The sequence below is a fragment of the Pelodiscus sinensis genome, chromosome 18 (genome assembly GCF_049634645.1).
Source record: "Pelodiscus sinensis isolate JC-2024 chromosome 18, ASM4963464v1, whole genome shotgun sequence".
Lineage (NCBI taxonomy): Eukaryota > Metazoa > Chordata > Testudines > Trionychidae > Pelodiscus > Pelodiscus sinensis.
Window position 1 is genome coordinate 31,727,030 of NC_134728.1, and position 24,503 is coordinate 31,751,532.

The 24,503-nt window shown below is 46.9% G+C and overlaps 1 protein-coding gene and 1 long non-coding RNA gene across 9 annotated transcripts in view; both read right to left on the reverse strand.

Annotated features, from left to right (window-relative positions):
* MMP24 (matrix metallopeptidase 24) overlaps positions 1 to 24,503 on the reverse strand; it is a 114,583-nt gene that overhangs the window by 31,361 nt on the left and 58,719 nt on the right. For 6 of the 7 annotated variants that reach the window (XM_075901449.1, XM_075901450.1, XM_075901453.1 and 3 more), the window contains one exon: positions 23,075 to 23,236. The exons of the other annotated variant lie outside the window; for it this stretch is intronic. In XM_075901449.1, the coding sequence (XP_075757564.1) occupies positions 23,075 to 23,236 (162 nt within the window). The remainder of the gene's footprint in view (positions 1 to 23,074; positions 23,237 to 24,503) is intronic. 7 annotated transcript variants of the gene reach the window in all.
* On the reverse strand, positions 4,306 to 14,558 carry LOC142818874 (uncharacterized). 2 transcript variants are annotated; one of them, XR_012896575.1, is made up of 2 exons: positions 8,366 to 14,558; positions 4,306 to 4,624 (listed from the first exon to the last, which is right to left on the reverse strand). It is a non-coding gene; the product is annotated as an uncharacterized LOC142818874 (long non-coding RNA). The 2 variants fall into 2 exon arrangements; XR_012896574.1 differs by lacking the exon at positions 8,366 to 14,558 and adding an exon at positions 4,820 to 6,316.

Below are 24,503 nucleotides of genomic sequence, written 5' to 3' on the forward strand. Positions count from 1 at the left end.
GGGTTTAGCTGATCGCCATATTTGGGGTCAGGGAGGAATTTTCCTCCAGGGTAGATTGGCAGAGGCCCTGGAGGTTTTTTGCCTTCCTCTGTAGCATGGGGTACAGATCACAACTGGAGGATTCTCTGCATCTTAGGGTCTTCAAAGTATTTGAAGGCTTCAATATCTGAGATATAGGTGAGAGGATTATTCTAGGAGGGGTGGGTGAGATTCTGTGGCCTACACTGTGGAGGGGGTCAGACTAGATGATAATAATGGTCCCTTCTAACCTTAAAGTCTATGAGTCTATGAGATAAAAGGAGCAGGGAACATCCTTCCACATAGACAGTTTGTCTCCTGGTACTCAACTGGAAATGTTTTTCAAGCTGGGGACAGAAACTATGAAAAGGAGGGGGCAAACATCCCCTCCACCCATCAATTCATGGCAAATAAAGACATTCATTAGACTCTAAAAGAAGAAGTCCTGATGTAAGCCATTTTCTTCAGTAAGACAGCTGAAAGCAAGTGGTGAGAAAACTTTGCTTTGAATTTAACAGTTTGCCAGGTAAGGCAGGAAATGCATTTTATTGGGATTTTTTAAATAAATTTCTGACTTTTTACCTCATTACTTATAATCATTTAAAATCTCTGTTTGTAGTTAATAAACTTGTTTTATCTAATCCACTGCCTAAGAAACGCCATTTGGGATGGCAAGCTATGTGCATATTATTCCTTTTAAAGAAATATAAGCCTTATATAGCTTGTGTAGTATAGGGCATGCATTTCTGGAGGAAAATCTAAGATGGGAGCTGTATTGGGATCCCCTGGAATATAACCAAGGCTGGGGAGAGCCAGAATGTAACAAGTGTGGCTGGGAAGCTGCAGTTACACACAAACACTCAGGCTATGTCTATACTGCATCCTTCTTCCGCAAAAGCTTATGCAAATGAAGCACCGAGTAGAATATCACCACACTTCATTTGCATAATTAACTGAGACATTTTTGTGCAAAAACAAGCAGTGGAGATGGCTCCTTTTTGCGCAAAAACCCCCTTGCACAACAGCTGTTCTTCCTGAAAAAATGAGGAAGAACGGCTCTTGTGCAACAGGGGGTTTTGCGCAAAAAGGAGCCATCTACACAGCTCCTTTTTGTGCAAAAGCCTCTTGTGCAAAAACAGCCCCTAATTAATTATGCAAATGAAGCACAGCGATATTCTACTCCATGCTACATTTGCATAAGCTTTTGCAGAAGAAGGGTGCAGTATAGATGTAGCCTCAGAGTGTGACTTACATACTAGAAAGCTGTTTGAGAGTAGTCCAAGTGGGATTAGGCATTGTAAGGCACCCAAAGTTGCAGGGCAGGAGTGATGCAGCTGTTCATTAGTCTGAACTGTACCCTGATACGTCACAGGCTCAACGGTAGTATTCTTCCACTCTTCTGGCATTTCGTCAGTATTTAAACATGTATTCAAAATTTCCTCAGCCAATTCTATCAAGACTCTTGGGGAAAGTTATCTGGACCTGTTAATTTAAAAATGCACATCCCTACTAAATGTTATTTAATATCCTTCTCACTTATTACTGGACTAGTAAATACATCGTCCTCATATAATACAAGGATATAACCCATCTTTTCAAATACAGAACAGACATTTGTATTGATCGTGGCTGGTGTTTCTACATCATTAACAACAATTTTACCATCTCCATCCTATACCATTCTTAGGCTTTCTTTTGTTCCTAATAAACATTTAAAAACTCCTTCTTATTGTCCTTAGCTAGGCCAGCCATGGATTTTTACCTCATGTCCTTAGTTCCCTTTAGACATTTTCTGAACTGCATAACTTCTAATTCATATCAACTGGTGTCCATTTTCCCCGTGTTACCTTTATGTCACTTTTTTATTTCTCATTGTTGCCTTCATTTTGCCATCAAGCTGGAATGGGCTTTTAGCCACAGTTGCTCTGGTTCTCAGCAGTAAGGTGAAGAAATAAATGCAACACTCCACATTAACGGCTAACACATTTATTAGGGCATAAAGTGTCATCGGACTCCTTGTTGATTCCACATGAGATGCTCTTAGGGCAGAGAGCACTCACACAACACAACGCCTGGGTCCTTTCTTAGGGCATGTCTACACTACAAAGTTAATTCGAAATAACAGCAGTTATTTCGAATTAATTTTAATAGCATCTACACAGGAAAACCGCTATTTCGAAATAAATTCGAAATACTGGAGCCCTTATTTCGAATTTGGGAAACCTCATTCTACGAGGAGTAATGCCAAATTCAAAATAGCTATTTCAAATTAAGTGCTGTGTAGACACTTAATTCGAAATAGGGGGCCTCCAGCCCTTCCCAGGGAGCCCTGGTGGCCACTCTGGGCACAACCAGGAAAGCTTACTCTCCTCTCCTCCAGTCCAGAGACATTAAAGGGGTAGACCCTGGCCACAGTGCCTGTGCCAGCTCCAAGCCTGCCAGCCCAGAGCCAGCAGTGGCCACCGGGGCCCCTGACAACATGAGCCAGCAAGCCACTGGCAGCCAGCCCTCCACCGCTCCCCAGGAGCAGTCTGCCAGCTCCCAGGAGCCTGCCAGTGGCTGGAGAAGGTAGGCGCCTTCCTGGTCCAGGGTGGAGATCATGGACCTTATTCAGGTTTCGGGGGATGCCCCCAACTTCTATGATCTCAACCCTAGATGGAGGAACACAGCCATCTATGGTAGGAAAGCTGCCAGCCTGGCCTCCAAAGGCCACATGTGAACCCAGGAGCAGGTTTGCATGAAAGTCAGGTTGTTCCGGTGAGACCCCCCCAACCCTGAGCTTCTCCTCCCCCTTCTTCCCCTTGCTTCCCCCTTCCAGGTTTCCCCCACCCCTCTCCCACCCTCTCTCTTCCCATCTCCCACTTCCTTTTCCCAGTCTCCCCAGAGACTCATCCCCCCCCCCCCCGTTTTGTTCAATAAACTCAGTTTCTATTTTTGAACATACGTGTCTTTTATTTGACATCAGTAAGGGGGGCTAGGGAGGGGTAAGTGGAAGGACATGAGGGAGGAATGGGACACTAGCCCTGGGTGGGGAGGACCAGGGTGGCTCCGAGGGCTCCTTGGGGTGGACGCTCTCCCTCAGGGCCTCCTGGATCCTGACAGCCCACTGATGGACCCCCTGGTTGGCAGCCTGCAGCAAGTGCAGCCGGGCTGATGGCAACGACCCCACGAGATACACCGGCGTGCCCAGGGGCAGCTCTGGCTCCATGTGGCTGAGTGCTGTGGTGTCCCGAATGTGGGCACTCAGGGCACTCCAATGCAGGACTGTTTTGCTGTCCCTCATCAAGGTAGACAAGCAAGCGAAGAACCCTGAGAACTGTCTGTCTGGGGTGGGGGTAACAGAGCTCAGTTAGCCTCAGGCAGCAGCCCCACACACTAAGTCCTAACCTGAAGCCCTGCAAGCACTGGTTCTGGCCAGCCTTAACCTCGGTTCTGGGTCCAGTCAGTGGGAACGCGCTATTTCGAAATAGTTTTTGTGATAATAGAGGCGCTATTTCGAATTAGCTTAATTCGAATGAACTATTTTGAATTAAGTTAATTCGAAATAGTGCTGTAGTGTAGACATACCCTCAGAGGACATTTGCTACTCACATACAACTCTTGCTCTAGGGTCATAAAGCAGATGAAGATATAAAGGTGCTGCATGGGTTTTGGCCAAACTCCCTCTTTGCATTTGACAATCAGACTAGGACTGTCTTTGTACTGTAGTGTGGTCTAAGTCCAGCATGAAAGAGGTCACAGAATCCTGGGATCCTCAGTACTGCCCAGATTGCTCCACTGTAACAGTCCCTGATTGGGAAGGCTGGAGCCAGACTGAAGACTGACCAGTTTGGGTTTGGCATGCTGAGATTCCCAGCACAGGGGATTTACCTATGGCAGATCTTGTTGAGCTAACATGCAAAAACAGAATGTGGCCATGGCCATGCAAGCAGTGGGAGTCGCTGTACTGGGGCAGCTGGCTCTACAGCTGCTTGTGCATTCAGTACATGAGTGCAATGACAGCGTGTCTCTTCTAGCAGAGAATGAGCCCCTCAGCTCCAAGAGGAGACAGACTACTTAATAGCAACTGCATCAGAGGTAATGGCTCTGTCACCAAAATCTTGACAGATGCTTGTTTAAAGATGCTGCCTCCCTAACTTCTGTTACAGGCATCGACTCTCCACCAACAGCAAACCAAGTGCCAGATAAGAGCCAACCAGGAGGTAGCAGAGCCAAACCACAGGTTGCAGCTCTAAGTTTGCCAACCACTTTCACAACATCAAAGGAGCAAAACTGGCTGACTCCGAATGAGAGAAAAACTCTGCATTTGTTTGCATGACATGGAACTGCCACCACAAAGGCTGGTTATCTGGTCTGAGCCTAATCAGTGAAATATGTAGACAAGCCCTCACAGCAAGACTCTGTGCATGAGATCAGACAGCCTGGATTGAGACTTCCTGCGTGGTGAAGAAGAAAACTTTCTTCATCTCCATCACAATCATGGCATTACACTTCAAAAAGTCTGTGTGTGATGAGCGATCACCTTGAGAGTGACTTCCATCACTGGCACTTTAGCCTCCTCCCTTCATGCTTCATGTGTTGCTGACCATCTGAATATCAAGGAGACCTGTGAAGATAACACAGAGAGAGGAGGTATTTAGGAGCCACTGTGTCGATAGTTGGGGACAAAATTAATCACACTGTCCTACCAAGTTATCGACAGAGTGCTCCACTATCTATACAAAATTCTCCCTCCAAAAGCTCAGAAAAATCTATGGGGCCATTAATCTCTAGCAGTGGACCAATGCTCTAGGTCTCCTACCCTTTCAGGGGCAAAGGTGATCCACAGCCTCATCTCAGAGGAGGTAATGTCCAACCATTACTCCCTCCACATTCAATCCCAGAATAACAATGAGATCTAGAATGTGTTGAGCCATAGACCATTTAGGTAGGAGAATTCCACTGAGGTCTTGTCATAATGGCGCTAGTCATTTAACTTAGAAAATTCATCATCTGAGTGGGCACTAATGTCTCCTGTAAAAATAAGCCTCACTGAGTCCAACAAACCAAGGACTTAGTCAGCTCAGGTATTCTTCCAAGCTGCCTGCAGACCCAGGAAAGCTGCATTGCTTCATGTACATACTTGGTCTCGAAAAACTGTTTGCAACCATAAGAAATGTTATTTTAAATTGAAGTTTTGTTTCAGTAGCAGAATTCTGTGATGGATTCACAGAACCTCCAGGATCCCTCAGTAACAAATTCCTTCTCATCCACCCTTTAGTCAGGACTAATCATTTTCCTCATCACCATTAACCCATTTCCACCTTGCTCAACCTGCTCTGCTTTTGAAGCTAAGCCATGCTCCTGATACTCCAGCTCAGGCTACATCACACAACAGGGAGAAACAAGTTCCAAGGCCAGGGCCCACACCTAGAATGCCACCTCCCGTCACGTTTAAATTGGAGGGCTATTAAAGTACAACAATAAAAGTTTATAGGTTCAAAGATTCCAAGGCTGGAAGGGGCCCTTGTACCCATGTAGTTTTGCCTCTTATATAACTCACTAGCCAATTAGCCCGTCATAAGACGGGATTTTCAGGTCTCTCCTCCACATCGGTTTTCTCTCCTGAGCCTCCGGTCTCTCGCTCTGTCTCTCCTCCTCCTACTGCCTCCCCCTGCCTCTCAGCTCTCCTCCACCTTCTGCCTTTCCGCTCCGTCTCTTTCTCTTCTCCCCCTCCTGCCTCTCACTCTCTCTCCACTCTCCTCTGTCTCCATCGGGGATGAACGCTCCTCCAGGCCCCGCCCCCTGGGCGTGTACATTACCGCCCTGCCCCCCTTCGCCTCCTGCCGTGGCACTCAGCTGATTTCCATGCCGCTCAGCCGGGCCGCCGCGCAGGAGCAAGCGGCACAAATGGCCTCTCTCTCTCTCTCTCCTCCTCCTACTGCCTCGCCCTCTTCCTCTCAGCTCTCGTCTGCCTCCTGCCTCTCTCTCCATCTCTCTTTCTCTTCTCCCCTCCCGCCTCTCACTCTGTGTTTCTCTTCTCCTCCTCCTGCTGTGTTTGCGTCACTCTCTCTCTCGTTGTCCTCCACCTCCTCTCTGCCACTTCTGTTCTCCTCTCTGTCTCCTCCGTGTCTTGTGTCTGCTCCACTTTCCTCCTTTTGAATCCGACGCCCTTTCCTGACGTCAAAGACGCACACTCATTCAGGTCCCACTCCCTGGCTGCTCCCTCTGGGAAGTGCTGTTGCGTCCTGCCGTGGTGCTCGGCTGACTTCTGCGCCGCTCAGCTGGGCCGCCACACGGGAGCAAGCGACGCAAGCAGCCGTTTGAGCCCTGTGCTGCACGGGGAGCGCAGATCCCAAACGGCTGCTTACACCGCTTGGTCCCACGCGGCGGCCCGGCTGAGCAGCGCAGAAGTCAGCTGAGCGCCACAGCAGGAGGCAACAGCGCCGCCCAGAGGGAACAGCCAGCATTTCATTGTTACAGAGTCACAGACACTGGGTTACTATATATATGATGCCAGAGAATTTCCCCCAAGTAATTAAGGGGCTACTCAGTGTACCTTGTCTCCTTCAAAAGGTCTACAACCATGTCAGTACCAGAACTCAGGGCTCCCTAAGACAGCCACCTAGGGAGGTGGTAAAATCTCCATCCCTAGAGGTTTTTAAGTCCAGGTTTGACCAATCCCTGGCTGGGATGATTTAGTTGAATTTGGTCCTGCTTTGAGAAGGGGTTTGGATTAGATGGCTTCCTGAGGTCTCTTCCTAGCCTCGTTTTCTGTGTTCTATGATTCTGTGAACGTAAGACCATGACATGGTGTCGGTGCTAGGAAAATGAGGAAGACTGTTGACGGGGAAAAGGTGCTAGAGGGTGTCCATTCCCCTCCTTCCCTACAGTTGCTTCCTACGACACATGGCCAGAAAGAATTAAAAATATTGCAGGATAAATGACCAAATTCAACCTGTATGGACAGATTGGTAGATGATTGTGAGTTTGTGTGTTTACATATATATATTGTTAAAGCTTAACAATGTAAAAAACCAGTTCCTGTCTATGCTGTATTCTGGTAATTCAGAGACAGAAAGGAAATGTTAATATTTAAATTATCTGTAAATATAGCGATATCACTGTAGTGATCTCTTAGATACTTGGGAATGGTGGAAGACAGGCAACTGCCCTATGTTAATTCATGTAGCTAATTCCTGGTGATGCTTAGGAAACCAGTCTTCGTCCAAGTCTCAGTGATTGCCTATTATTCACATAAGGGCTGTATGCTGCCCAGAGAAGGCCTGGAATTGTAGAAAGCTGCTTCATGCAGGGAGGCTTGAGTCGTAAGACTGAGATCTCCCGTCATATCTGGACTGCCCTGAAGAGGAACACTGGACTATAGCCTATGGGCTAATTCTAAAAGAACTCTTTGCAACTAAATGTAGTAGGACTAGAGCCTGAGGCACAGGCCCTCGTATGAGACCTGAGACCTGATCTGAAGTAGTGGTCAAAGCTTTACTGATCTAAAACAAAGAAACTGAGCAAAAGGCAGGCCCTGCTCTCAGAATCTGGCAAGAAAAAGGGCTGATATCGCAGAAATGCACATTCCTAGAAGTGCTAGGCACAGAGAACCCTGAAACACTCCTAATATCAAGTGGTACCAGAACATTCTGATATCAAGGGTGGTAGAACAGTAACAGGAACACACTGACTCCTCCTAAAAGAGAAACGCAGGATGACAGTTTGTAATAGAGATGTTTTAACTGAACCAACAAGTACAAAGTGATGAGTAATAACTAGCCACATCATAGGGCAGTAACTAAGGTCACGGGGCCATATGTAATGTATTTGTATCAGGGTATAAAGAGATAGCTCAGGGGAGAGTCTCTGTCTAGCCTAGGGAGGAACAGAGAGGTCTGTCTTTCACTGAGCTGATCCAGTGTTACAGGCACATGTTACTGGTCCTGTGGAGTCTGTGGGATACCCACACTGTGCTTCGTTGGAAATAAACCTGACCCGGTACCTTCATATCTTCACAGACCTTGTGCACTGGGCATTTGAGGTCTGCTGTCCCAGATGTCCACACATCGCACACAGGGAGAACACACACAACCAAACACCTAATCCCACTACGAAGCTCATCATTTCTACTATGAATCTGATCTCAGAACTATACTCAGGCCTTTATCTATACTGATCTTTTAACCAATTCTCTATCTCCTTTCTTTTTTAATCAATTTTTCATAAGAATTGGCTGCGAGCATGTATTTGGGTAAAATCTGAAACATTCATTGACCTGGGAGATCACATGTCCAACGCTTTGGGACTGGAGGAACTTTCTTATAAGATAAGCAAGAGTTTCAGAATTGTCAACATATCTGACCTGGAAGCCCAAGGCTGTGTTGCTATAAGTGTTTTGGTTTCTGTGAAACCAGGAAGGGATTCTAGAAGCTGTTTTGTGCTGGCTTGGTAAAACTAAGTATTAAAATATTCACTGGTGTTGGGGACTCTGCTTCATTCTTTGTAGTTTGCCCTGAGTAATTCCAGTGTGGCATCCTGCAACTCTGGTCACATTTCCATTCATGCTGTGATTTTGGAAACAGAAAGAAATTGACTGAGATTGCTCTTTTTTCAAACTGGACTTACAAAATTCAGACATATTAAAAAGCACATAGGTATTTTAAATTTACCTTAAACTTCCAAACAGTGTAGTGAAATCTTAACACAGCCCCTTAAGATAAATCTGTGGTGTAATCTTCACTCAGTGTCACTACTGCTCACTGTGAAGGAACATCACAGAGTCATTGTTATATCAACATAGAGTGAGCTTGGGAACACAGCACTAAACCAGTTTTGTACCCTAACATTGTCCTAGAACTCTTGCCTCATCTTATCTTCTATAGCGAAAATCTTTGATTTTGTGTTGTTTTAACTCCTATGAGTATCTTCACTATTGTTGTGCAAGGCAGTTGGCTTAGGAAGGAGTCATACAGAAAAAGTTATTTACAATCTTGTAGCTGTTGTTCTCAAAGATGTGTTGCTCATGTCCATTTCAATTACGTGTCCGCATGCCACGCGCAGGACTGTTGGAAGGTTTTTCCCTTACTGGTACCTGGTGGGTTGGCTGTAACCCCCCAGGAGTGGCGCCTTCATGGTGACATGGATAGGTCCCAGCTGATCTGACACCTGCTCAGTTCCTTCTTGCCAAAATACTCCCAAAGAAGGCAGGCACGTTGGTTTTGGAATGGACATGAGCAACACGTCTCAAAGAACAACAGTCATGAGAGGACAAACAACCATTTCACTTCTTAGACTGCTTGCTTATGTCCGTTCCAATTCGGGGACTTGCTTATGTCCATTCCAATTCGGGGACTCCCAAGCAGTTTCCTGGGAGGAGGATGCAGTCCATCAGCACTGACACACATTCCCTGAAGATTGGTCTGGAACATCATGCATGCTCGACAAACTGCCCATAGCTGCCTGACACTGATGTATAGTTCTGCCTGGAACCACAGGTCCTGTGTCCTAAGGTCACCCAGGGCGCTCCCTATCCTAATGCTGACGCATCTGTGACCATAACGAACGTTGCAGCTTGGCAAATAGTACTCCCCTGCAGACCACTTGTGGCAGCAGCCACAGTAGAGAGATGTGAGAACTTGAGGCAGGTGCATGACTAGTCTGTCCAGAGAGTCGTGGCTGGGCCTGTTGTTGTTCATCCATCGAGGTCGATGAGGACCACCCAGTGTCATCAGTTTAGTTGGGGGTGGGTTCGGAGATGGCTGATTAGTCCAATCCGAGCCCGAAATTGACGGTTACAGTGGGGACATGAAAGATCAGACTGCCGACCGGAGGAAGAGAAGATACCGTCCCTAGACTTGCGAAGAAGACGTTTCTCTGCAGCATAACGCAGTCTCTTTTGTTCGTGGGCTATTGCACCATCATGTATTCGTCTGCACCAGGCGGAACGATCAACAGCAATACTCTCCCAATTTCCAGGATCTATGTTACAGTTCTTAAGGGAGGCCTTAAGGGTATCTTTGAATCTCTTCTTTTGACCTCCAAGAGATCGCTTGCCGTGTTGTAATTCACCATAGAGCATCTTCTTGGGCAATCGATCATCGGACATGCGCACAACATGGCCAGCCCATCTGAGTTGTGCCTTGCAAAGCATGGTGTGAATGCTTGTCATATTAGCCTGTAGAAGAACATCAGTATCTGGAACTTTATACTGCCATCTTATCTTCAGCAGTTTCCATAGACAGTTCATGTGGAAGTGATTCAGCTTTTTTGCATGACGACTATATACAGTTCAGGTCTCACAAGCATAGAGGAGGGTGGGCAAGACGACCGCCGAGTAGACTTTTAGCTTCGTCTCAGTCTTAATGCCTCTTCGATTCCAAACATTAAGTTTAAGCCTTCCAAAAGCTGCACTGGCTCTGGCGATTCTAGTATTCACCTCCTCGTCAATGTTGGCTGCCTTCGATAGAGCACTGCCAAGATATGTAAATCTGTCCACATTATCGAGCTTCTGGCCATTTACAGTGATGGATGGCTCAGTGTAGTCACAGCCAGGAGTGGGCTGATGCAGAACCTTGGTTTTTTTGGTGGAGATCGTGAGGCCGAAGCTCATGCACACTGCGGAGAATAGATTCATGCAGTGTTGCATGCCTGCTTGCGTACCTGAGTTGAGGGCACAGTCATCCGCAAATAGAAAGTCACGAATGGTCTCAACCTGAACCTTGGTTTTGGTCTGAAGCCTCCTCAAGTTAAATAGCCTTCCATCAAAACGGTAGCGCAAGTCGATCCTGATATTTTCTCTAAAGGCATCAATCAGCACAGCAGAGAACATAAGGCTGAAGAGACTGGGGGCCAGGACACATCCCTGTTTCACACCGTTTGTGACTGCGAATGGCTCTGAATAATTGCCACGATCTTGGACTCTGGCAAGCATGCCGTCATGAAACTGCTTCATCATTTCAATGAAGGTGTCTGGGCTTCCAAATTTGGCCATAATCTTCTAGAGGTCCTCACGACTGACAGAGTCAAATGCTTTAGTTAGATCCACAAAGACAGTGTAGAGCTGGACATTCTGTTCTTGACACTTTTCTTGTCGTTGTCTGGCGGCAAATATCATGTCAGTAGTACCTCGTCCCTTCCTGAAGCCACACTGACTTTCTGGCAAGAGACCTTGGTCAAGGTGCTGTGTGAGTCTGCTTAAAAGTATTCTGGTGAGGACCTTTCCTGCAACACAGAGCAGAGTGATTCCTCTGTAGTTGTCACAAGAGAGGCGATTTCCCTTGCGCTTGTATAGATGAATAATAGACGCATCTTTGAAGTCTTGAGGAACGTGTTTCTGTTTCCACATCTCACAGAACATTTCAGTAAGCCTCTTAATTAACTTGGGTCCACCAGATTTATAAATTTCAGCTGGAATAGAATCAGCTCCAGGAACTTTACTGTTGGAGAGCAATTCAGTGGCCTTTTGAGTTTCCAGTACTGTTGGAGGATCAGCCAGGCTTTCGTTGATCTCCACCTAAGGAAGGCGGTTTATTGCCTCCTCGTTGATAGAAGAGGGCCTGTTAAAGACATCAGCAAAGTGCTCTGCCCAGCGATTAAGGATCTTCTCCCCCCCCCCCCCATTAAATACTTGCTTTGAGGGACCAGAATAGAAATGAGGAGCAGGCTAGGAATTAAACACCTTTTTTGTGGGATTCTGGAGTGTGGATCCTTAAATATTTGAGCTCTGCCCTCAAGTCTTTGAGTCTGTTTGCTAAGCAAACAATCCAGCACAGTCAAACTTGTATTCTGGCTGCTGGTGCCATGGGCGGCATGTCGTTGGCCTGGGTCTGACCTCAATGGCACTTGACCTTTATCCTTTGCAGGTTTATTCCAAATATTCAGTATTTCACAGGAAACAAAGGTAACCAAGGGGGTCTATTGGCTGCTGAAGCCACCAACATGGCTCAAGAGCTGGGCCTCAGGCACTGGTGTCCAGAAGAGCCACTGTACTGAAGCCTGCCACTGAGGTGGCCTATGACACCAGCAGTACTGACTGCCCTTCCTCTCACTTGGGGCAATGCCAGGGTCGATGTTGGGATCAGGAGCAGTGCCAGCTTTCTCAGCACGCATAAGACTCCATCTGTAATCCAGAGGAATAGTCTGAGCCCAACCAGAGTATCTCAACGGGGTGGGAGAGCAGTGACATAGTGATGGGGAACACGGCCACTTCATTGTGGGCTTGCCCTTATGCCCGATTGGAGGCGGTGCTGCCATCTGAGCTGATGCTGAAGCCAGCACTGGGACGTGGGTCTGTGGAGCCAGGGATTGTGCCATCATGTCATCAGATCCCACATTGCCTTAAATCTGTCTGGCAGGGAGAGGAGATTGAGGTCCTCCTCCAACTCTTCCTTAACCGGGGAAACCACCAGCACTGAACTTGATGGATCTCCCCAGGAGTCCACAGTCCATGGTGCTGGTATTGATGGGTCAGTCACTGGGTGTCTTGGCGTGGGACACATCCTTCTGGTGGTCTCAGACTACCATCTAGCACAGGAATGGCTCCTCTCTGCTAAACTTGCTAACTTAAGAATATAACTACACTATTATTTACAAAATAAAGGAACTATTTACAAAAAGGTAAGACAGTCCACTATGGAGTTCACTTGCAAACACAAGAGACCAAAGTGTTCCAGTGACCATCACTGGTAGTAGAAGGAACCGAAGAAGCAGCAGTTGGCAGGGACCTACGTATGTTGCCATGAAAGCACCACTCCAGGGGTTCCCACAGCCAACCTGACAGGTACCATTAGGGGAAAAACCTTTCGATGATCATGCCTGGGGTGCACACACCTAACTGGAATGGATGTGAGCAGCACTGGAAAAAGAACCAGCTGAATCTTTTAATTAATATTGATCTGAACAACAGACTGCAAGACACAGATGTAAATTTTATACCTCAGGCTGGTTTTGTTTTTAAAGGGGATCTGAAGAAAAGATGAGCCACTGATATTTTTTCTGATGATGCTTTTTTCCCCCGCTGTGATACCTCGGCTAGACTAAACACAATGCCAAACCTGCTGCTGAGGGAACTTCTTTTCACTAATGACAGCAAAGGGGCGGCTCTCCTTGAGGGTTCTATTAGAAGACTGAACAGTGACCCAATCTTTCTTCAGTCCCTGAGGCCCAGGCTGCTCACTCAAAGAATCATCATGGAGCCTTTCATGTTCCAGCAACATAGTCACCCAGCAGGCTGGCCAAGCACAGACACTTGGCTCTAGGACTATTTACCCTCCCTAACAATTTTTACTCCAGCTGAGACCTCCTCTAGGCTGTCCACACTGGACCAAATCACTTCCACACTCATCAGCTGCAGCAAAATGCTTATAAAACTACCATGAAAACTGTTCTCTTCAGGAATCTTCCTAAGCGACAAACCCTCTTTCTGGTCTGCAGAAGGACTGCTCCCTGGAGCGCTCTTCACTGGCAATGTGGGTTGCAGCCCACAAGCTTAGGAACACATCACTCTTGGGTTCCAGTTAAGTTCAGATCCATCTCTGGGACAACTGGCACCTTCTGCCAGCTCCACAAAGGACTGGAGTTACAGTCTCCAGCATTAGGCACACTGCTATTTGCAACAGGCAAACAATTGAGGACAGGTTTTCCTTCAACAGGTAAAGTGTCTTGCACAAACAGAGGCTCACCATACAGATATCAGTGCATACTGACACGGCAAATCTTAAGCTGACTGACCATCTTTGTTTACCCTCAAGCACCAGCCAATCGATTCAAGTGTTCTCCAAAATTTGTGGCAATACATGACAAACCTGCTAGTTTCAACCAGCAAAATACATCAGCTATAGCAGAATTCAAAATGGCCACCCTTAAAGGGGCAGGCGACTTCTTTTTTTTTTTGGTCAACAAAAAATCCTTGGTGTTTCTCATAAAAAAATTATTGTCTGGTGTTCCCTGGTCTTAAAAAGTTTAAGAAACACTGGTCTAGATCAAGGTCCCTTCTAGTTTTAGGATTCCAAGAGACCAATACTGCTTTATACATATCCCAGGTTTTCTCCTGCCCCCTGGTGGAAGCCACAGGACATGCAGGATTGTTGACACTCAATGGGTTCTGCCTAGCCACAATTTCCTTCATCCTCTCATATTGTGCCACCTTGTGTCCATCTTCACCACAGTGATTGCATTTCAGGTCCCTAAAGACCCATGAAGTGGTGGTGGTTTGGGGAGGGGGGGGGGTGTTAAACTTGCTCCAGCATTCAGGGGCACTCCTGTGCTGGGATTCCTAGAGTCTCACCTTCAAGGGCTCTCTGTGTGAATCCACCTCTGAATCCTGACATGGGTTTCTCTCCTCCCCCTGATCTGCTGGCCACAAACTCATCTACCAGTGATCCTGCACTGCACAGATCTTTGGGCTTCTGGCTGGCTAACTACACCTCTAGGTCTGGTAGGCAAATGTCCTACAGCTGCTCCAACCTCACCAGGTTACACAAGTCCTCAGCAGCAGTGGCCCCAGCCCCTTTCCCCCCCACTTGTGGAAATATTCCCCCAGCAGGTTGGCGACCTCCTTGTAGGTGACACCTGAGATCTTGTGTACATTCCAGAACTGCATCCGGTACGCCTCAGGGGTCAGCTCACACTTCAGCAGCAAGGCCTGTTTGAACAGCTCACAGTCCCCAGTCTCAATCCCGTCCATGTGACCTTGAGGCCTGTAGGGGGTGAGATAGTGACGCCTGTTTGTGGGGTTAATCTGGTGCAAATCACCAGCCCTCTCAAAGCCTGTGAGGTCAATATCAATATTCACCCCCTCCTTAAAGTGGGGCAGCACTTTGTAGTCTACTTCCCCCACAGTGCTGTCATCTAGGGGCCCATCCCCGCTTACCCATGGGGCAGCCCTTCTGCCACCTCTTCTCCATATTCAGCTTGTGTGTCTGCTGTTCTGCTGCTACACTGACTGCCCCCGCAGCTACTCCCCAGTTCTCCGGGCATCCCAGGAGCCTCATTGGGATCTGGAGCCTGTTCCTGACTGGTCATTCTCTACAAATTGAACCATTAGCTACTCCTTAGTGAGCCTCCCCACCCCCTGCCGGCACAGTCATACCAGGTCGTTCTTACAGAGATGATTATAGGCCATTTCCTTGCTGATTCCTTCAACAGTCTTGTTTATCGCTGGCAGCCACTGCAAAGCTCCTGCACCCACAGTCAACCATCTACAGAAAGCCTCCACGAACCATCCTCTGCTACCACATTGTCAGGGACACTCAGTCCCAGGAAAGAACCCCCTTCTGTGCAACAGCCCCTTCTCGGTGGGTCCACACTTTCCCGGTGTTAGCCATTCTGCCTCTTGGGACTGTACCTCTCTGAGCCTTCAGCACACCTGTGTCTGCCATGGGCGCCACTCCCTCTGTACCCCCAGGGCCTCCACTCGCAAAGGGAATAATGCAGCCCTGCTCTCTAGTCTGGAGTGACTCTCGAACAGCATAAAGCAGGAGGGTTTATAGAGCATATGAACATAGCATAGGAACTCCCAGGACCAGCAGGCCTGGCCTTCTTCAGTACAGCACCTCTGAGTCTCTCCTGCATTCAGCTCTGCGAGGCATGATCTCTCTCTGCCCACTCCAAAAAAACCCTCCTTCCAGCCAAGCCTCCAATATCCCCCTCCAGTGGCTCCTCCCTTGTCCTTTGTCCAGGTAAACAGGATTTCCTAGGCCCCTCTTTTCTCCACCTCTCCTCAGGGTTGCTTAAACCCTGTAGACACCTAAACTTATTTGATGCCTAAATTGTCAGGGTAAAAGTCCTTTTGTGACTGCATTTCTGCCTATGAATGTGCACACTGTTTCTTCAATGTAGGCATCCACATGCCTGTTTCCTGCTGAAGCAGGGAGGCCCAACCCCCGCCCTGTGAGCGCACACAAACTGTTATTTTTGTTCCCACGTCTTCACGCTAGGAGTCCACTACAGGCCACCTACCCAGGTGGAAGAAGTGGATGAGGCTTTTTTTAAACAACTAACAAAGTCATCCAAAGCCCAAGATTTGGTGGTGATGGGGGACTTCAACTATCAAGATATATGTTGGGAAAACAACACAGCGGGGCACAGACTATCCAATAAGTTCTTGGACTGCATTGGAGACAACTTTTTATATCAGAAGGTTGAAAAAGCTACCGGGGGGAAGCTGCTCTAGATTTGATCCTAATAAATAGGGAGGAACTGGTTGAGAATTAGAAAGTGGAAGGCAGCTAGGGTGAAAGTGATCATGAAATCATAGAGTTCACAATTCTAAGGAAGGATAGAAGGGAGAACAGCAAAATAGAGACAATGGATTTTGGGAAGGCGGATTTTGGTAAGCTCAGAGAGCTGACAGGTAAGGTCCCATGGGAATCAAGACTGAGGGGAAAAACAACTGAGCTGGCAGTTTTTCAAAGGGACATTGTTAAGGGCCCAAAAGTAAGCTATTCTGATGTGTCGGAAAGATAGAAAGTACGGCAAAAGACCGCCTTGGCTTAACCACGAGATCTTGCATGATCTAAAAATAAAGGAGTCATATACAAAATGGAAAGTAGGACAAATTACAAAGGATGAATATAGGCAAACAGCACAGGAATGCAGGGGCAAGATTAGAAAGGCAAAGGCACAGAATGAGCTCAAACTAGCTACGGGAATAAAGGGAAACAAGAAAACTTTTTATAAATACATTAGAAGCAAGAGGAAGACCAAGGACAGAGTAGGCCCACTGGTCAGTGAGGATGGAGAAACAGTAATAGGAAACTTGGAAATGGCAGAGATGTTCAATGACTTGTTTCGGTCTTCACCGAGAAGCCTGTAGGAATGCCTAACATAGTGAATGCTAGTGGGCAGGGGGTAGTTTTAGAAGGTAAAATAAAAAAGGAACAAGTCAAAAATCACCTAGAGAAGTTAGATGCCTGCAAGGCACCAGAGCCTGATGAAATGTATCCTAGAATACTCAAGGAGCTGATAGAGAAGGTATCTGAGCCTCTAGCTATCACCTTTGGAAAATCTTGGGAGACAGGAGAGATTCCAGAAGACTGGAAGAGGGCAAATATAGTGCCCATTTATAAAAAGGGAAATAAGAACAACCCAGGAAACTACAGACCAGTTAGTTTAACTTCTGTGCCAGGGAAGATAATAGAGCAAGTAATTAAGGAAATCATCTGTAAACACTTGGAAAGTGGAAAGGTGATAGGGAACAGCCAGCATGGATTTGCAAAGAACAAATCATGTCATACCAATCTGATAGCTTTCTTTGATAAGATAACGAGTCTTGTGGATAAGGGAGAAGCAGTGGATGTGGTATACCTAGACTTTAGTAAGGCATTTGACACGGTCTCACATGATATTCTTACCAATAAACTAGGCCTCTGAACTCACACTGTACCCTTTCCACTGCTCCAATGGTAAGGAGGCGATGGACTTCTTGTTGTAACTGGTACTCGTGAGAAGGGTCCCTAAAGTGGGATAGGGAAGGTGAGGAGGTTGGGGGTATTGATGTGAATGGGATGGTGTAACCTGTCGAAACAATCTCAAGAACCCAACGGTCGGTGGTGACGCTGGCCCAATGTTCATAAAAAGGTTTGAGCTGATGATGAAAAATGGCAGCTGCAGGATTGGGTTGGTGCCTGATGCAGGGGGTGATACAAGTGACGCCTGTCTAGAATATGTACTTCTGTGTTCCTCCCAGCGCATATTATCGCCTGATGTAATTGGAGAGTGAAGTGTCATCAAGCCTCTCTATGAAAGGAGAGACGAAAGATACACATTTCTTGGCTGAACGGTGCAGTGGAACGTGCATTCCAGTGTTGGTGACAGGTAAGGAAGACCTGTGGTGTAGTAACTCGGTGCCGGTGGTGAAGGAGACGGTGGCCAGTGAGAAGGTCGGTGAAGGGCTAGGACTATGTGGTCTATTCAACTTTGCCCATGGCTTTCTTGGTTCCGAAGGTGTATCCAGTGCATCCTGTGCCAAAGAAGGGCAAGCTGCTCGTGTCAGAATGGCCCGTGGTGTTGGTGCCGTGGGCTGCGGCGCCAACATCAGTGTCAAAGCCTTTGCCAGTGCAGCTGCTGGTGCCAACGATGCCTTCAGTGCCAGAGGTCCTTTCCTGTTGTCAGCATCGACAGTGCTCGGTGCTGGCTCTTCAGGTCCAAGAGTGTCCTAGGACGTGGCGAAGTAGTGCCAGAGGTACTTGGCTTATCTGCAGTGCTGATCCTGCTCGATGGTACCGGTGGCAAGGAGCGGGCCAGGAAGTGCGCTTTTTTGATACAGACCTCATAGTGGGGGAAGGAGCTCTGTGCTTTTCAGCCTTATGGGCTCCGAAGGAACCATGGGTGGAACAGTGTCCACAGGTTGCAGCACTTAATCAAACAGGAACATGCGTAATTGCATCTTCCTATCTCGATGAGCTCTAGCCGTGAGGTTTGAACAATGTGGGCACTTCTGAGGCACATGGGCCTCTCCTACGCATCTGATACATGCTGAGTGCCCGCTGAACACTGGGATTGCCTCGTGACATGTGTCGCATTTTTTAAAGCCCGGCAATTTTGGCATTGTAGGAGGGAAACTATCAGAAGTTCACCTCAATCTGTGTAATCTCAGTCCTTTTTTCTCCTTTCTTTTCTTCCACACTTTTTTTTAACCTCAGAAAAGCAGCAAAACAGTAAAAAAAAAAAGTTTTAACAAGTAACTATAAACTAACTAACTACTATGGTATGAACTATAAACTATGTACAGGAACAATAAATTAAGTAACAGAATTCTTAATTTCGTGATCATCAGTTGAGGAGACGAGCTCACTCTGTCTGTGACTGAGGGCGACAACGAAGGAACTAGCAGGAGCTGGACTGCACACACAAGAGAAAGAGCACAAATGTTATGAGATGTTGACCGCGCATGCGTGGTCTGGCTGACTACTGCTGCTGAAGGTTACTTTATTAGGCATGTAACAGCTCTTCACCCATACTGCCCAGACCCAGCTTTGGGTGTAGGTGTGTTAAGTACAGGGTGATACAATTCCAATTCATGCTGTGCATCACACCGTAACTAGTAAAAAATGTATATAAGCAACAGCTATGGTTCTTGCAGGTAAAGGCCAATCATTCTGCAATTTGCATTCAGATAAGTTGCTTTGAAGATTGCCTATGGCAAGCTTATCAGTTCAGAGTGCTGTCCCTCGACTCTATTACCCCTACATTTACCCTTTGGGACTGGTTTGTCCACCTTAGTTTAAAAGATTTGTACTTTCATGTTTCCATAAGTCCTTTGCACTTCATGTACCACAGGGTTATTGTTGGAGGGCACTACTGTCAATAGAATCATTTGGGTCAGGCTTTCTGAGGTCCCAAGAGTATTTATGAAGTGTCTTATGGTAGCAGTGGCATTGTTACTGGTGGCAACAGGGACTGTTTGGCCAGGCCAAGGAAGATCTCTCCGCAGTGGCCTCGCAAACTTGCACTTTGTATAACCACTGTAGCTTGACAATAAATGTCTGGAAATGATGCTCACACTGTGTCATATATTCCGTTCACTGGGGTCGCACTGGATTCACCCCTGCGTGAAGTATAATTACCACAGAAAATAATGATCCAGATACAATCAGCGAGGTGACTTTTACATCAGTGGCTCTTTCTATGCTAATGGGCCTGATAGCATCAATAACAAGTGTAACTTCAATTATGTATCTTCATGAGTGACAATGTAGCCCTGGATTAAGAAATTTCAAGTCCAATGTGACTAGTGGTTCCAGAAATAATCAGATCAGTGCTGTATGGTGGTGTTGTCCCAAAAATGTTTTGAAGAAATTCCATTCAGTTCACCCATGCCTCCTGTCCACATTTTAACCAATGTGTTGAAGTTGGGTTGGGGTGCTGTCTAGGCAGTGATCACACAGTCTGGGGTCACTGAGTTCTGTCCAACAAGAAATTACACAAATGCTCTAGAACTGGGAGTCATTTCATTTGATGCTGATTAAATACTTTTTTCCACTAATCAGCAACAGGATAGTTCAGATAATACATCGCAGTTGTGTTTTCTGCAGCTATCTAAGCAAACACAGAGGTTTTATTCATATAACCTGTGCACGAAAGCAACAGCATTCTTGGGGTACATCTACACTACAGAGAACGATCAAAGCTGCCGTTGTCTATCTTCCAGAGTTTGAATTAGCGGGTCTAGTGAAGATATGCTAATTGGAACTTAGAGGGGAACTCCAGTCGATGCCGGTAGTCCTGCTTCCACAAGGAGTAAGGGAAGTCGAAGAAAGAGAGTTCTCCCTTCAACTTCCTGCAGTGTGGACAGTGCCAATAATGTACTTTGACTTCAGCTAAGCAATTAACATAGTGAAAAAGTCCAATGAGTTGGCAGATTGTCTGAGCAGAGAAAAGTCAAATATGCACAAGTAGTTTCTGAAGCACTTGACAAAAGGGACATTTTTGAGCAGTGGAAGTATCCAGACATAGATCTGTTTGCTTCTAGCCTCAGTGCAAAACACAGCAGATTTTATCCCTCTTTGGAGCAGAGACTTAGTCAGAACCAGACAGTAAGAGACCATCAGTATTGGATGCCTTTCTGACAACAGGACCAAGATACACAAGTGCTGACTTTCTTTTTTCCAGGAGGGGTGCTCTGCCCCTTCTCTCCAGTTCCCCACCCTTGCACTACTTCTTCCCACCCTCACACTGCCCGTCCCCAGCACCTCCTTCCTGCCATCAAGCAACTGATCAACAGGGCCCAACAAACAGCTGATTGTCAGGGGGCTAGAGAGTGTTGAGCACCAACTATTTGGGTCTATGCCACGGTCAGTGTGACGTCTTTTCCCCTGTTGCACCAGTCCAAAGAACAATCAATGAGATCACTCTGGCTCAATCCTGGTTGAATAGAAGAACATACGAACAGCCATACTAGGTCAGGCTAATATCCATCTAACCCTGTATCCTGTCTTCTGACTATGGCCAATGCCAGGAGCCCCAGAGGGATGAACAGAACAGGGTAAACATTACATCTATCCGGGGGGAATATTTCACCATCTGCCATTGTACATACACCTACTGACTCAGCAGGAAGGATCAGTATTTCATTCCAACGTGAGCTCACTAAATCTGGCAATGTGAGTGACTGCATCTTGAAATCTGCTGAATATTTGTGCCCTGCTGATGTACAAAACGTTATACTGAATCCTAGAAAAGAGTCCAGCTGTAAATGCTACTTTAGACAATGCAAAAGCATTCTATTATGATTAGGATGACCAGATTTCCCTATGCTGAATACTGGCCACCTAGTAAAATTACTCATATTCAGGCAAGTTCAACAACAATCAATCAGAACTATACAGTACAAACATTCAAATGAAGAACATGCTGACTAAGCCTGTTAAAAAGAAACATTGTGTAGTTAGATTCTTTTTCTTTATATTCTTATCTTTAAGACTTTAGGGTTCCCACAGGGAAGAGAACACACAGACACTCCCATACAGGGGTTGGTGGGTGACCGACTGATGCAACCCTCCTTGCCGATGTTCTCCGTTCTCGATGCTTGGCAGGGCCCACAGCACAAACCCACCTCTCCTGGTGTCTGGCGCCGCATCTTCCCAAGACAATACATGAGCAGCCCAAGCAGGACCACATGCCCTCCCCACATTTCTGTCAAGGCTCACATCAGAATGTGGCCAGCAGCAGCCTTTCAGCACTGTGCGAGAGGCAAGGGACAGGAGCGGCTTCCAGCTGAATGGGATGGGGGGGGGGGGGGGGGGGGGCGGAGACATGGCCCATGTCTTTGTAGAACTCATCTCTTCCTCCACCCGCCCCATAACTGGAAGCAGCTTGATCCTCCCCACCTGCACAATGTTGAAAGCTGACACCTCCAGGTTGCTGCTGGCCTCCTGTCTCCTGGCTACAGTGCTGGCAAGAAGGGGTTAAACCTTAAGGATACTTTGCGCACCAGGGTGGGGAACCTGACTGCAGGGACTTTACCCAACGCAGCAGAGAGGTGGTTAGCAAGAGTGCCTAGGAGATGGAGCAATCCCATGGTCCCTGGGGGAGAACCTAGGGCAGACGGTAAAGGAGGCGCTAAGCTCCTGCCTGAGGGCTGCTGTGGAGCCTGTAGTTTTGGAATTGAACAGTCTGGAAATTGCTCCCCACCCCTGCCACTCCTGAGACACTGTGCCAGTGCTGTGCAGGGCTCGTCTTCCGGCCAGAGGGTCTTGTCTCAGGTGCTCACTCAGCCAGATGAGGCAGGGAAGGAAGGATCCTGCCGGCCAGACTGTTGATGAGCTGGGTGCTCTGATCAGAGGCTTGTTCTCTGCACAGTACTGGAAGTGGGATGCGCCCAGCCTGGGGGCAGATATGAGGGAACAGCAGGGCACGTAATTATGATCAGAAAGTACCAGTCTGGTTCCCTTGAATGCTCAGTTCTGAAGTATCAGTTATTCCTTGGCTGTTATGGTTGATTACAGCCTGTAAGCTTCATTTATCAGCAATTCCAGCATTTTGCCAGCGGATTAATGGGAAGCCTTGGTCTGCTCACAAACTAGTAAAGAAATTTCTTGAAGGATGAAGGAACGTCTAGCCCCCAGGTAAATCTCCCACAGCCTCTTAGGACATGACACTGAGATTGTCCCACCTCATGCAGCCACTCTTTGAACCTCTGCTCGTTTCCCTACTCGGGCCTCATCTTCTGTGCATGCTTCCTCGCCCTGTACCAAAGCATCTTCCCACCCTGCAGTTTTCTCCCACAAAATCTTCTCTCCCAGATCCTCCTCCTGTGCAGCCTTCACATGCTCAAGTCTCCTTTCCCCACTGAAAACAGACACGTTTCTTATAACTTTAGTTCTCTAAAATGTTAAAGAAGCCCAAACTTCATAAGCAGACACTAGAAGCCACAAACCCTTGCCCTTTGCATCCTCCCACCTGTACCTCTCCTATAGCTCCCTGCCCTTGTCACCAGCCCTCCCTGCCAAAGGAGAGGATCTGATCCATAGCCTGTAAACTCTGGCAGGGGACGAGTACCGTTGTGAGTCTGTAAGATACCCAGCAGCACACATGGGTCCAGGAAAACAAACACAGGATTAATGTTGCTCACCGTAGATTTTCTGAATTCCTTGGAGATCATCCTGTGGGAGTTTGAAGTTGTGTGTTTCCATGTACTGGTAGAAAGGAGCCATGATAGCACTGGGGTCATTGGAGTGTTCCAGGCCCAGTGCATGACCCAGCTCATGGACAGCAACCAGGAAGAGATCATTCCCTGCAGAGAAAACACACGTCCTTATGAACCTGTCAGCAGGGCACTGAACTCAGTAACCCAGAGCCAATACCCTAGAGATTCTAAATACAACAATCAGTCTTGGCTAATGTGCAGCCAATAACAACACCGCTAGCTGCTGAAAACAATTCTCCTGCCTAGCAGGCACAGTGAAAGACCAAAAGAGGTCAGCACATTTCGGTGCAATGTAGTGACGTGGTGATGCTTGATACAAATTAAAATATTAATGACTGTAAAACCATCTTCATCTTTGACAAGTTAAATGCTGTATTCTCACCCCCCATGCTCCATGGGATTGGTTCAAGGCTCTATAGCTCATGACTTACCACCTCAGGCTATGCCATCGTAAACCAACTTCTTAAACTACTCAGCAGCTCAGCCACAGAACACAAATGTTTGATTTTTCTCTCTTTACTCCAGAGCTTTAAAATATTAAAGAATCACAGAAAGGATGAGCCAATTGATGTGCAAAGCAAAGAAAAAAAAGACAAATGTGTAATCACCATCAATGTTAAATGCATGAAGGTACATACGATTAGACTGTGCCCTGCAGAGGTGTAAGAAGTTATCATAGAATCATAGAATACTAGGACTGGAAGGGACCTCAAGAGGTCATCGAGTCCAGTCCCCTGCCCTCATGGCAGGACCAAATACTGTCTAGACCATCCCTGATAAACATTTATCTAACCTACTCTTAAATATCTCCACAGATGGAGATTCCACAACCTCCATGGGCAATTTATTCCAGTGTTTGACTACCCTGACAATTAGGAACTTTTTCCTAATGTCCAACCTAAACCTCCCTTGCTGTAGTTTAAGCCCATTGCTTCTTGTTCTATACCCAGAGGCCAAGATGAACAAGTTTTCTCCCTCCTCCTTATGACTCCCTTTTAGATACCTGAAAACTGCTATCATGTCCCCCCTCAATCTTCTCTTTTCTAAACTAAACAAATCCAATACCTTCAGTCTTCCCTCACAGATCATGTTCTCTAGACCTTTAATCATTCTCGTTGCTCTCCCCTGGACCCTCTCCAATTTCTCCACATCTTTGTTGAAATGTAGTGCCCAGAACTGGACACAATACTCAAATTGAAGCCTAACCAGCGCAGAGTAGAGCAGAAGAATGACTTCCTGTGTCTTGCTCACAACACACCTGTTAATGCATCCCAGAATCATGTTTGCTTTTTTTGCAACAGCATCACACTGCTGACTCATATTCAGCTTGTGATCCACTATAACCCCATGATCC